This window comes from Coccinella septempunctata, chromosome 6, assembly GCF_907165205.1.
Source record: "Coccinella septempunctata chromosome 6, icCocSept1.1, whole genome shotgun sequence".
Taxonomy (NCBI): domain Eukaryota; kingdom Metazoa; phylum Arthropoda; class Insecta; order Coleoptera; family Coccinellidae; genus Coccinella; species Coccinella septempunctata.
This window is the reverse complement of record NC_058194.1, coordinates 10,638,119-10,651,247: the sequence shown is the minus strand read 5'-3', so window position 1 is coordinate 10,651,247 and position 13,129 is coordinate 10,638,119. Positions and strand designations below refer to the sequence as shown.

The following is a 13,129-nucleotide window of genomic DNA, read 5'->3' as shown; positions in this document are numbered from 1 at the left end:
TCGTCAAAAAATAGTTAGGGTTTCTCAAACATTTCATGCCTTTAAAATCAGTAATTTAGCCGTTATTGAATTCAATTCGAATTCACTTAATTCACTTTTGGGTCAAAATTAAGAGTGCTGTGCCTAGTGGCGCAATGACAGAGTAAAAAAGCCTATACTATAAGCTCACTATGTCGGTACCTAGGGAGAATCAGGATATATCATAATAATGTTAACGCCATGTATATGAATTCTTCGAATTAAGGAAGATCTCATTTTCATATTCATCCTTATTCTTGGAATTCATCGACAGATGTGGTGGTCATACGTCAAACATACCCCGATTTAATTTACTTATCAATCTATGCAATATGTTGACTTATGAATCGAATTTCCGCCAATTGATTAATTAATTAAGTAGTGGTTGTTGTGGTAGTTTACTTTTAGGGCTCTTCAAAATATGCTATGTATAAGAGGTTCTATTGTACTAACGTTATGTTGTTGACTCTTGCTGAGTCTCTTTATTCTGCTACTTATCGGTTCTATTTCTGTGTTCTCGTAAATATATTTGCTGGCTGGGTTATGTAGTGGATTGTTCGGATATTTTATTTTAGTGATCTTCCGTAGACTAGTGCGTTCCGCAACTTCTATCATTTTGATGACACCTTTATAGCATTGTCCAAGAATTTGATGTCCATATTCTATCAGAGGTCTGCATATCATCTTATATATTTTGCTGGCTGTTTCTATCCCAATACATTCATAACTTTCTCGAATTACTAGCTCTAGGGTTGCTTCTTCAGTGGATTCTTCCTATATTATATGAATTAAAAGGGCATCATTTTAGATCGTTCAACTACCATAGTGAAAGAATTCCCTGCAAAATTGCCACATCTATAATCTTTCGGTCGATTCATCAAGCATTCTTTTTCGTTTTCTGTTCTTTGCACTTTGAACATTCAAAATGGCATCCAAAACGTAAGAGATCGATCCTAAAATTCAAAATAGGATGAGGAAACGGTTGTCGCAGAAGGATAAAATTTTCCCAACAGTTACATCCATTTACAATAAATGTAAATCATATTCAAGCATTTACCATCATGGTGAGGTTTATCATCAGCACAGCATGGTTTTGTCCGGGGAAGGTCGACTGTTACTAACTTGGCCACAATTTCGCAAGTCATAGCTGAGTCTCTTGATGATGCAGGTTAGGTTGATGTGATCTATATAGATTTTTCACGTGCCTTTGTCACCGTTGACCATAATTTACTTTTCAGCAAGCTAGCCTCAATTGATGCTGTGGCCTCACTCAACTCATCCACAGATAGACTTTCCTTCCATAGTGTAAAAGAAGTTCCCCTGCAGTCACAATTATGGATGAATCGATTCATCCATGACACGACCAATTCGAAGATAACTTGAACACCTAAGCTCAAATGTATCATAAATTTCAGTAGGCTTTTGTTTTTGAGTCGACAAAGATTTTTCATTACAGGTATCGCTTCTGAAGTTTCAGAAACACAGAAACAGAAGGGTTCAAGCCAGTTTATGCTGGAATGCATCATCATCCAGCAAACGCTGAACCAACATCAAGGATCATTCAAAAAATGTTCAGGAGAGCAACGAGGAGAATCGAGGTCAGCTGGATTTTCAAGACCAGGAACATGAGACTAAACAGCACTTTTTGTATCTTCGACAATTTGAACCACCCTGTAGGCAACGAAGGTCTTTAACAAGTAGGGGGGTATATTGATCAACGATAAAACAATTCGAGGCTCAGAGAGCAGCCGCATCGATGCAATTGGGATTGTAATACTCCCAGAAATAGGCTTGGCCACTTGGCCATAACAAGCTCCAGATAGTTCAAGGCGACAGAAAATTTTTAAAAGGGCAACCTTGCTCTTGGCTTGCCACAAATAAGATCGGCGGAAACTAACGGATTTGAAATGCAAATACACAACGGCTGCGTAGTCATCATCGGATGCATCACAGAATTGTACATAATCAGAGTGGATGATGGAAAGCGGAATCTTCAATTCGTTTAGGATAGGCATTGTAGATACGAAGTTCAACCAAGTAGTTTTCAAAGCCCCCTCTTTGGAACTGTTTTCCCTGAACAGGACAATCCTAATACAATTTGAGTAACCGACACTTTTGGAGTACAGACTACATGAAGAATGCTACTGGATATACGTTACCTAAGGCTCGAATGTTTTGGCCTTTCTTACGTTTAGTACATGAAGGTTCATTATGAAAATTGAATGAATTTGTGAAACGTTTCCAAGATCATTCCAGTACCTTACGTAATTCGCAGCCATCTGAGAATCGTATGGCAGTCTCCCTGTGATCCATTGGGAGGCTCGCAAGTATTTCGGGATAGTTTGTTGCCCATATCTTTAATTCATAACCTGCTCTACTCAGCAATTCACGCAACTCCTTTCCCAAAACCTCCACAATCTCGACATCCTCAGCACTGCTCATCACGTGTCATCAACATATATCTGGTTCATAATAGCGTATGAAGCCAGAGGAAAGTGTCTACCTCCGTCTTTCACTAATTGTCTTAGAACTCGTTGGGCCAAAAACGCAGAAGGCGTCAATCTTTAGATAACGATATTCTGTTCAAACTCAGAAATCGTATGGAAACCAGGAGGACGCCAATCAATATGCTGAAAACGTCTGCGGTCAGGAGTAAGAACAATCTGGTGATACATTGTTTATGTGTCCTCACATGAGGCAATTGACTGCAAGCGAAACTCTTGATATTATGTTCTGGATATTAAGCAGCAATTTTGGGCCTTTCAGGGTCAGAAGCCATTTTGTGAAGGAACTTGTCAAGAAGTAGACAATCCTTCTTGACAACATACCTAATGTGAAATTATGTGGGAAGAAGTAGTTAGCGAGTGGCATGTCATTAAGATTCAAATGTTTATTCTTGAACTCCTGATAGAAATAGAATTTTTCTGGTTGCTTGGCAGTCTTTTTTCTAATCGTTCGAATGAAGAGAATGATCTTGGAATATTTTATCCCGTCCTTGTCACGGGAAAGGGTACGGAGAAGATGTTCTTCTACTAACATATCCAGAGGATATGGGGCTAATTGCGACTGTGTGCCCTCCTGTGACTCAAGAGACACAACTGTGACCTGCAGATCCTCCCACACTCAGGGCATGGATAGTCACCAACCAGATCTGGCCGCCGCTGTATCCTTCTCGATTCTCCATTATAACTGTGTACCAAAGGCCTCCTCTGTGACATGTCTAACGCAGGTTGTTCCCAGTTATGATTGGCATTAACTGATTTTAGGGATTGATGTAGTGTATCCTTAAACCGCTCATACTGGCCTCCTGGTTTTTAGGCTCCCTCTGTGAATTCGCCATATAGAACTATTTTGGGGAGTTGTGTCTTGCATCCTCAGAATGTAGCCGCTCCATCTGTGTCTTCTACGTGCGGTGTCCCACCGGGCTGAACTGAGGCCTCGTGACCCATCGTTCGTCCGTGGAGAGACTTAAACTCTGTGACATGCTGACAAAAATGCCACAAGTCGACAGAGAGGTGTCCCTCTCACCATAGGGGTTGTGGGTGTTCTGTTTCCTAGATGTGTCATCCTTAAGTCCTCAAAGTTGATACAGAAGAACAAAATGTGTTCAACCGTTTCCTCCGTGCTCCTGCACCAGCGGCACAGGGAACGACTAGCCAGTCCCATTCTATTTAAGTGTTTGTTAAACAAATGTCCAGTCATTGCTCCAGTCACTAGACTCAGTTGTTTCCTCTCAAGAACTAAGAGTTTTTTGACCTCAGGCACAGAGATTGGTCTCTCAATGAGAAGCCTCGACTGTCTGAGACCACCTCTTATGCTCTATCCAGAGGAAAATTTCCTGTCCAGCTAACTATTAAAGAAGTTCTTGACAGATGTACGACAGATAGGCAGCGCAGGACCCGGACCTACAAAAGCTGAGCGGGCTCCCTGCTTTGCAAGTTTGTCTGCCTTCTCCTTCCCCGGAAGTCCTGCGTGAGCCGGGCACCAGTTAACTTTCACAATGTTATCAGAGCCTAGCTCCCGCAGAGCCTCTCTGCATTCCTTTACTAGGTGTGAGTTAACCCTTTCCTCAGAAAGGGATTTCAGGGTTCCCTGACTGTCACAACAAATATAGATGTGTTTTCCGGAGTACCCTCTGCGGATATTCTCCAGTGTGCAGGCTAGAACAGCATACAGTTCCGCTTGCACTATGGAACAGTCCTTCCCTAGGGGGATGGATAGATTGAAACGAGGTCCCACAATTCCCACTCCAGTGCCTATGGGCATCACAGAGCCATCGGTGAACCAAGTGGGACCTTCGGGCTCAAGAAGCCTGTTTGATGTAGACCATAGGTCTCTGTCAGGGACAATTACCGTGTAGGGTTCGGCAAAGTAGAAGCTGGTGCCCGCGCGGTCCCCTCTATGGAAAAGGGATGCGTTGGCATCCCTCACCATCTTGAGAGCCCTCACATGCCCCCTGAATAGTCCTCTATCGCGCCATTGTCTCTGTTCCCAAACTCTAAGAGCTGTCTTCATGGCCACCTGTGTCACTGCAAGGTCCAAAGGTGGTAGGCCCAGCAGACACTCCATAGCTGCCGTAGAGGTGGATCTCAGAGCGCCTGTGATGGTTGGACATACGTTCCTCTGACATCTAGTCATAATGGTGCGGCTGGAATTCTTCCCCATGGAAGTCCACCACACCAGTGATGCGTAGGTAAGGATAGGCCTCACCACTACAGTATACAACCAGTGCATAATGTGTGGTTTGAAGCCCCATCCTTTACCAAGCACTCTCCGAGTAGCCCAAAAAATTACATTAGCCTTGCTCGATTGAGTCTCAATGTGTTTTTTCCACAATAACTTGTGGTCCAGTGTCACACCGAGATATCGAACTTGCTGGGATAGGCCCTCGTTACTTGATTCTCAATTGTTGTACAACTCGCACGTTGCAAGACTTCTGCATTCGAAACTTTGTGGAACCATCTGATGTGCATTATCTGACTTAGATTACGTTGTTGCGTTTGTTCAAGCTGTTTAATATGTTGCCTGTAGAGCGTCCTTCGCTTCCGTAAGCTTTGGGAGGACGACTGCTTTGTAAACAGCTGTCTTAGTCTTCAGATTTAGGTCGTGATTTTGAAACACTCTGACCTTTAGCTTCCAGAATGCCCGTGATGCCTAATTGATACGGTTGTGTATTTCCGTGTCTAGGTTACCCCTAGTATTTATGAAGCTTCCCAAGTATTTGAACTGCTCGACCTGTTCTAGAGTTTCATTCTCCAGGCTGATATGTGTTTGAAGGTTTTCTGGCGGACTTACCAAGATTTTGGTTTTGTCGATATTGAATCTAAGGCCTAAAGCTTCGAAACTTATGAACGTATTTTCTCTGAGGCACTTCAGGTTAAATAGGCCTCAAGCCTGATTGTTGCTCACGGGCCTTTTCTTGCAGCTGTCGCAGTGTGAAAATTAGGTCCACAGTACCTCGATTTGGTCGAAAGCCGCACTGGGATTCAGGTAAAAGCCTATCTAAGAGTGGAAGCAGACGATTAGCCATAATCTTCGAGAGCGTGGCCAGCTTTTGCTGACTAAGCAACGATGTGCCCCTGTAATTGATGCAATTTGACGTATCGCCTTTGTTCTTATAGAGGTTGATAACTAAAGCGTCTCTGAAGTCTTGTGGCACATCTCCTTGTTCCAGGATCTTGCGGAATAGTGCTAGGAGACTATTGACAATGTCTTCATCCAGGCCTTCGAATATCTCCGCTGGAACGCCGTCTAGACCTGGTGACTTATCATTTTTCATATTTTTAATCGCACTTATGATTTCCGACATTGATATTTCTTCATCAAGCGATGTCATCGGACTATAGTCCGAGAAGCTATATAGTCCGAGAAGCTGGTCTAAAATGGATAAATCCGAGTCGTTATTTTGATTCAAGACCTGTGAGTAATGCTCCCTCCATCTTTCGAAAATTATTCTATCATCAGTTAGAAATGCTCCATGAGCATCTCTTATAGGAAAGTTAGCTTTTCTGCTTGGACCATAAACAAATCTGATCATCAAACTCCGCTCTGTATGAAATATTGAAAGGTTTTTCACGGAGATTGTATTTCAGTTCCCCTCATGTCTCGATCTCTCTCACTTACTTATTATTGATTACTTGTTCATTGTTTGCCTATATGTGATCTATTTATTGTAGATTCATTTTATTTCATTCATATTGTCAGAAAAGTTTCCTATATAAAATGTTTTTATATTTGGATGGTTATTCAAAGTTGGTGATTTTTAAAGTTCGAGATCCCTGATCTCTCTTTGTTTTGAATTGGCCATTCTATATTGTTGTGTAATGTCCGCGGATTGCACTTTCATAGCCCCGAAGATGATTTGAATATAATCGAAACGTCGGCAGAATTTTCATCTAATTGATTTCCTCCATCCCTGACCTCAACCAATTATTATCAATACAATAATCATAACTTTATATGTTAGTGTGGACAACCATTATTCGAACACATAACTTTATTTATCCAACAGGAAAAATTCCCAGTAACAAGGTAATAAATAACATTAACTCAAAGAAAGTAGATTTGAATTCCCTAAAAACAAAACGAAATTGCAAGTACCTCAAAATAACAATGACACAATAAAAAGAAGAAGAGACACAAAATAACAATATTAACTTTATTAGCACAATCACAAATCCGATACACTGGTGCCCGCTGGAGAATGTTGGCCTGAGGCGTGGGAAGACTAAAAGTTGGAGAACCTCTGGCCGCCACCCTCGGGACGTGGATGTTTACCCGAGAGAGCAGGTAGGGAAAGTCAATCTTTCCACTTAGAAGTTTTTTGGTCGAATCTCGCACACTGCTGAACCTACCGCTCAACTAAAGATGAAAGCCTCAGCTCCCTCATTATGGTTGAAAGATCAACACCACGCTCCAACCTACTGAGAACAAGTTAAAAGTAGACATTTCTGAGAGCAGACTAACTCACGTCTAACTCACGGAAACTCCTGATTAGGAAACCCAGAGATTTAGAAGCAGACGCACACAGATACTCAACATGTGGAACAAAACTCTGCTCGCTGTGGAACCAAACTCCCAGGTCTTGAAAACGATATCTAGTCGCAATGAAATCATTCCGAACGTGATAAGCGGAAGCCAGCGGCTGTGCCCTCCTGGTGAAAGTTACTTCAAAACACTTCTTCAAATTCAAAATGAGTCCATTACGCAAGCACCAACCGCGAACCAACTCCAGACTTGACCGAAGAAGTCATTAATTCCAAGTATTCTCATGTGAAGCTTCAGATCATCAGCATAGGCTAGAGCCTCACACTTGAGAGAGCATGAAAGGTCATTAATGAATATTATAAACAACAACGGTCAGAGGTTAGATCCCTGAGGAACACCGAATCTGTGCTCATATTCAAAAGATCTGAATCCATCGTAGAATTGGGTTCTGTGTTCACACGACTGCAATTTCTTGCACCTTTTATAGATTCACGTTGTCTTCTCAGGTGGGCTGTAGTTAAGTTTTCGTGCTTGGAATTTGATTCTGAACATCCATTTTTGCTTCCCAAATTATGTTTTCTCTCAACACTGTTATGTGAATATTTCCACGTGGCCTTTCTCCATTCTGGAGCCAGCGAAAGTGTAGTCGGCAGTGCAAAACTAGCTTTAGGTTCCGAGCGTCTTCTTTCCAACCTATAATTTCTATCATTACTTGCCAACTTCTCACGTCCTTTCAATACAACCGGTGTCGAATGTTTAAAGGATATCTAGCCCTGTTCGTGTGCACGTCAATCAAAGTAATTTCACTTTGAGTTTGTTTCCGAGCTCATTGCATTGGTTTTTGAAGCTGATCCCTCACGTTTCATTACTAGACGTGGATCAACCTCGGAAATTCTTTCAGACCAGGGACGCAATTTTATTTCCGCTTTCATCCTAAAGAGGCACATCGCTTCTCATTGAAACATTGAGATGAAATAGCAGACTTTCTTTCTATCCGAGAAGTTAGGTGGTGCTTCAAACATCCCCACACCCCAAATTTTGTTGCACTTTGGGAGGCTGATATTAAATCTGCAAAATCCCTCTTCGTACGCATGATCCGTAGAGCGCTCTACACCTTTGGAAAGTAAAGTACAAGCTACTCCTCAATTTGTTTTCAGTAGAAACCCTAGAGTTTTACACCTCATAAGTGAGGACTCTGGTATCAAAGTCGGCAATCTCCACTTTTGGTCGAAATTGAGTTGAATACATAATATTTCTCAATTTTTCGCGCTGCATCTGAACATATGGCTCGCGTGTGTCAAGAAAGGCTATATCCCATTAAAGAACCACTTTAAAACTTCGTCTGAGAATCAAACCCGGCAATCTCCAAGACCCGCTGAGAATCAAAGCCGGCAATGTCCGTTCTGACCAATCAGCACATGTATGTCGTGACATTTGTAATTCATCTGAATTCCGAGCGTCAATTCAGTTCGTTTTTGCAAACCTTTAAAAGTTTACTAAGAAAAGGAAAAACCCTTCACATGATTGAACCAGTCATCATGGAAAGTGGTCTGAAACAAGTCAATATGTTGAAGCTTAAAGATGTAACAAACTTCTCGCAAAACACTTTGGGGCTACCTGGAGATCAATTGAAGAACTGGATTTTTATGCAAAAATCTAATGGAACTTTCGAGTCAGGGCAAGCAGAACAGAAAGAAGAAAACGCATTGCCAGACATGGAAGAATCAGCAGCAGAAGGAGAAACCTGGGAATTTATCGAAGATATACTCTCTTTATGATTATGATGATTATGTTAATAAAAATGTTTTTGATTTTCTGGGAATTATTTCAATATTAATATCATTCTATTCGTGAATCTTCTTCAAAACACTTGATATTCAGATGCCAACTCATTTCAGTAGAAACTTTGGTATCAAATCCGGCAAAATGTAATATTCAGTATCAAACACGGCATTCTCCATTCATTTTATCTCATTTTTTCGAAAACTAAAAAGAAATTGGGCATAATAACTTCATTATTCAATGGAGTTTAGTATTCTATTCCGTTAGAAACTACGCACTCAGTTAAATATAAAACAATATGGACGTAGCCGTTTTTTGCGCTTTACTCAAATAGGAACACGGTGGAGATTGCCGCCTTTGATATTAGGGTCCTCAAGTATTAGAAATTTGTACTCTTCCAAACCGTAGGTAACTCATACCAATTGTAACAATTCGATTGATTTCTGATTGTTTTGTCAGTTATTTCACATAACGAATTGATCATATCTTCACTGATAAAGTTTCTACTGTGACATTAGAATTTTTGTGTGAGCGTATTATTCAAACCCAATATTTCAACGAAGTGTTCTGTTCTGTTAACCAATCACAAATGGAAGAAAACTTTGTCCTGGAAACTTGGACCAATACTTGGAACAATAACCTTCCATCCAAACGAAGGCAAAAGGGGAAATACGTACAAAATGATATATATGTACAAAATGACATAGTCGCCTTATTTGAGAATTGGTGTGCTTTAGCAATTTCTCATCAACTGTACCATGTGGAGGCAGCCATAATTACAATACTGTGAAATGTTGTGCGCCATTGCCACAGTCGCGCCGCAGTAATCAGTTCGAACGTCTTTCGTGCCTACAAAAATTTATTTTACTGTGATTTTCTCCTTTCTCTCTAATGAATTATTTGTTGCTTTCTTGTAATTATTGCTCTTGAAATCGATAGACTATGGAAGTATCTAGTGATTCCAGTTAATTTCATTACAATTATTGGTTGTTTGATTTGATGTCATTTTGTCCAAACAAACAAAAGCAATAAAAAATCAGCTCACATTTGCAATCAACTGAATGCTCAACATTTCTTCAATCCAAAAAGATGCGAGTAACAATGTTGAATCTATTTTGCATCCAACGGCAACAAATAACGATGATGTAAAGTCTTCACAAAAAACAAAAGAACTGGTAACAATCACTGACATATCCATTCCTAGCCCGGGGAGGGTTGGTTACGATGCAGAATTTGTTCTCTTTTGGGCTCATGCTTGTGCGCTAATATCACATCGTCTACCAAACGAAATACTTGTGAATTGTGTTGATGATATTTTAGTATGTCATTTTGTCCGTACTATATGGACAAAATGTTTTTTGTGATCGGTTGCATTTTTTCTTAATATACATTATATTATGGTTCCTACTTAATCAAAAGACTTTGATACTGATAGTCAATGAACCTGAAAAAAATAACAACCAAGGATATTAATTAAAAATGCGTTAAATAAATAAATATGATGAAAAAATAAAACACCATGTGATTTTGTACGTACTTCCCCTAAGTTCAGGAACCAACAACTGTGATTTTTGTTGGATGACTCGATCAACTGGTCTGTATCGGAATATGCATGTTGGCCATATTCTTCGAAAGAAGTTATGACTGTTTCGGACTCGCGAAAATCAATCATATTCTGTCGAAATCAGAAGACAAGCTTTTATCATTGAAATAAAATTGGAAGAACTGACGAATACATATCTGCTCATTATTGCGAATATGATTTATTATTGCTTCCAATTTGCGTTAGTTTTTATCGTAGAAATTTTTAAATAAATTAACAAAATTCCAACAATCTGATGTGACTATTTCTCATATTTTATCTACAGTCCTAAATCCGCATAGTCTACATCTAGAGTCATGAAAGATGATAAAATCCGGCTGTATTAAACGCAACCTTCATCATCCGAGAATGAAGCACCATTGACCTCTCATGATAGAAAATGAATGAACTTCACTATCCTTTGAAATAACATGCAAGATATCATCGCTAAGACCTTGAGAACGGGGTTTTAAAAAATCCCACAGTAGGAACTTGTTTCCTGCTAATAATTCGGAGAATTCAATCGAGTCCGTTCGAATGAATTTCTTGAAGTTTTTTCTCAATATTGAGTAATCGTTAAATTCATCATGTATTTTCTCTTTGGAGGGTCGTATTTTATTTTTGAAGGATCATGACAGTGGATGAGATGGCATGGACTCATCAGTTTGAAGCACAGAAGGGTCATAGTACCTATATTTCTCTATAAAATTGTGACCAAATACTTTGATTTTCCTTTGATGCATTCCGTTTCCCTTGAAATATTAAAACTGGCACTTGATTGGTATTGACATTTTCAATATTCACATAATGTGAGCCAATTGAACTTAAATTAGGTATATATAAGTATGATCTCCCCGTTTCTAATATTTTCTTGTTTTTGGGTGGGAATGTATTTCAAATCAGTAACCTCTGTAATTTTTCTTCATTTATGGGAGAACTGTAATTAGATTTAGTCTTTTGGATTTCCTGAATTGAACAATTAAATAAATAAATTTGATATCTTACTCATTTCAAGAATTATTGATATCTAGGTCAGCTTTGAAAATCGAAATTATATTGATAATTTATTGATAATAATAAAAATTGCAATAAAAGTTTGAGTTGTGGAATTCAGGTTAGTAGGTATAGGCCGTATATGGTATTTCGGATCAGTTGATTTTAACATGAGCCGAGGAGCACACAAGATTAAGTTGTACTTTCTTAAGTGTTGGTTTAGTTCGTTTGATATGAATTGATACCTAATGTTTTGCACCTCAAACTAAACTATTTTCAAATGAATATGCAGAATTCCTAAACACAACTGAAGTGTCATCTTGGTTCTTCTCGTTTTATTTATTGTTATTTCGAATATGTTGTGAATCAAACCAGTCGAGACAACTCCACGTGACGACCCAAAATATGATTGCAATTACACCAACAATTCGAAATGTAAAATGCTAACCTAATCACATATTCCTCAATTCAGAAGTCACGAATAATCCTTCTGAAGATCTTTAATTTTAACAAGAAAATATCGGATGGTTTAATTTTTCAAGAACTACCGCTTTATAAGTCAGCTGTCTGTATTATACAAATTTTCAACAAAAATTCCTACTAACCTCCTGAAAAACAAATTTCGCAAATGAAAGGCATCAAAGCTGACGGCTCATTTCCACATCCGATTCTCTGATGACAATGTCCTATTTTTCAGTGATATTTAGGAATGGGTTATTTTCATAAATTTCGAAATGTCATTGAAATCCTTATTACTCAAATATATCGAACTATATTCTTTTCAATTTTAACATATGGCATTTTGTCTGTATTAACTTACGGAAATTCTTATTTCGGAAGTGCTCTTTAATAGCGGCTACACACTGCTCAACTCGGTTCGGCCGACAAACCGACTTGGTTTAGTTGGATGTGAAATCGGTCCGTGTGTAGCTATGACCTCGCCCGACGTCTTGTCGTACGGCCTAGCCATCCAACCGCACGACCGACCGACCAAGTTGGATCGTGTGGAGCGCTGTCGGGTGGTAACGAACTCATTCTGTATTCAGATATAGACTGAAGAGGTATTCGCTGCTGCAAAAATTGCCGTCACCATTGATCCTAGCGATGTATACTCCAGCGATCGTGAAATTCAACTGACCAAGTTGGACGGCGGTCGTGCCGTCTGTACGCAACGTCCAATCTAGTCGTCCCGACAGTTGGCCCGACCGAGTTGGGCAGTGTGTTGCCGCTTTTATGAACATTCTACGTCATTTTCACAATCCGGCAACGCCCATCGAGTCAATAATGGTCATAAAAGTTTTCTAATCACCATAGACTCAATAAATGTGAAGTTAGGTGATCACATTTGACAAGAAAAACCATATATCTATTATACCATTATTGATAACACGTGTTCTAGGCTACGGGAAAAAGTGAAGCCAAATTGCTGGCAGGAATTGATCAACACGCATGCACGAATTACAAGTTCGAAAATGACAATCAAGATATGTATTGGTTAGTTTCAAGGAGATATGAGAAAGGAGGCGCAAGTGGAGATCGGAAATACTCGGCTGAAATATTAGAAATTTCACCTCAGTGAATTGAGGTGTAAACAGAAGAAATGGAAGGAAAGAGGTTATATGTAGGTAGATTTTTAAGCAGAATGATGTAATCCGTAGAGAATGTAATAGTATGCGTGGTGAACCAATGTACATATGTAGCATTTGTTGAAGAATAAAACATTACATGTTAGGCAGAAGTAGAGTTAAAATAGTTATTATTATGTAT

General features: G+C 39.5%; 2 protein-coding genes across 2 annotated transcripts in view; one reads left to right on the top strand and one right to left on the bottom strand.

Annotated features, from left to right (window-relative positions):
• The window catches only part of LOC123315166 (laccase-2-like), a 150,635-nt gene that overhangs the window by 115,826 nt on the left and 21,680 nt on the right, over window positions 1-13,129 (bottom strand). The gene's annotated exons all lie outside the window — the stretch shown is intronic.
• LOC123315964 overlaps window positions 12,295-13,129 on the top strand; it is a 28,250-nt gene continuing 27,415 nt past the window's right edge. The window contains exon 1 of the mRNA XM_044901874.1: window positions 12,295-12,384. Within this exon, the coding sequence (XP_044757809.1) occupies window positions 12,295-12,384 (90 nt within the window). The remainder of the gene's footprint in view (window positions 12,385-13,129) is intronic.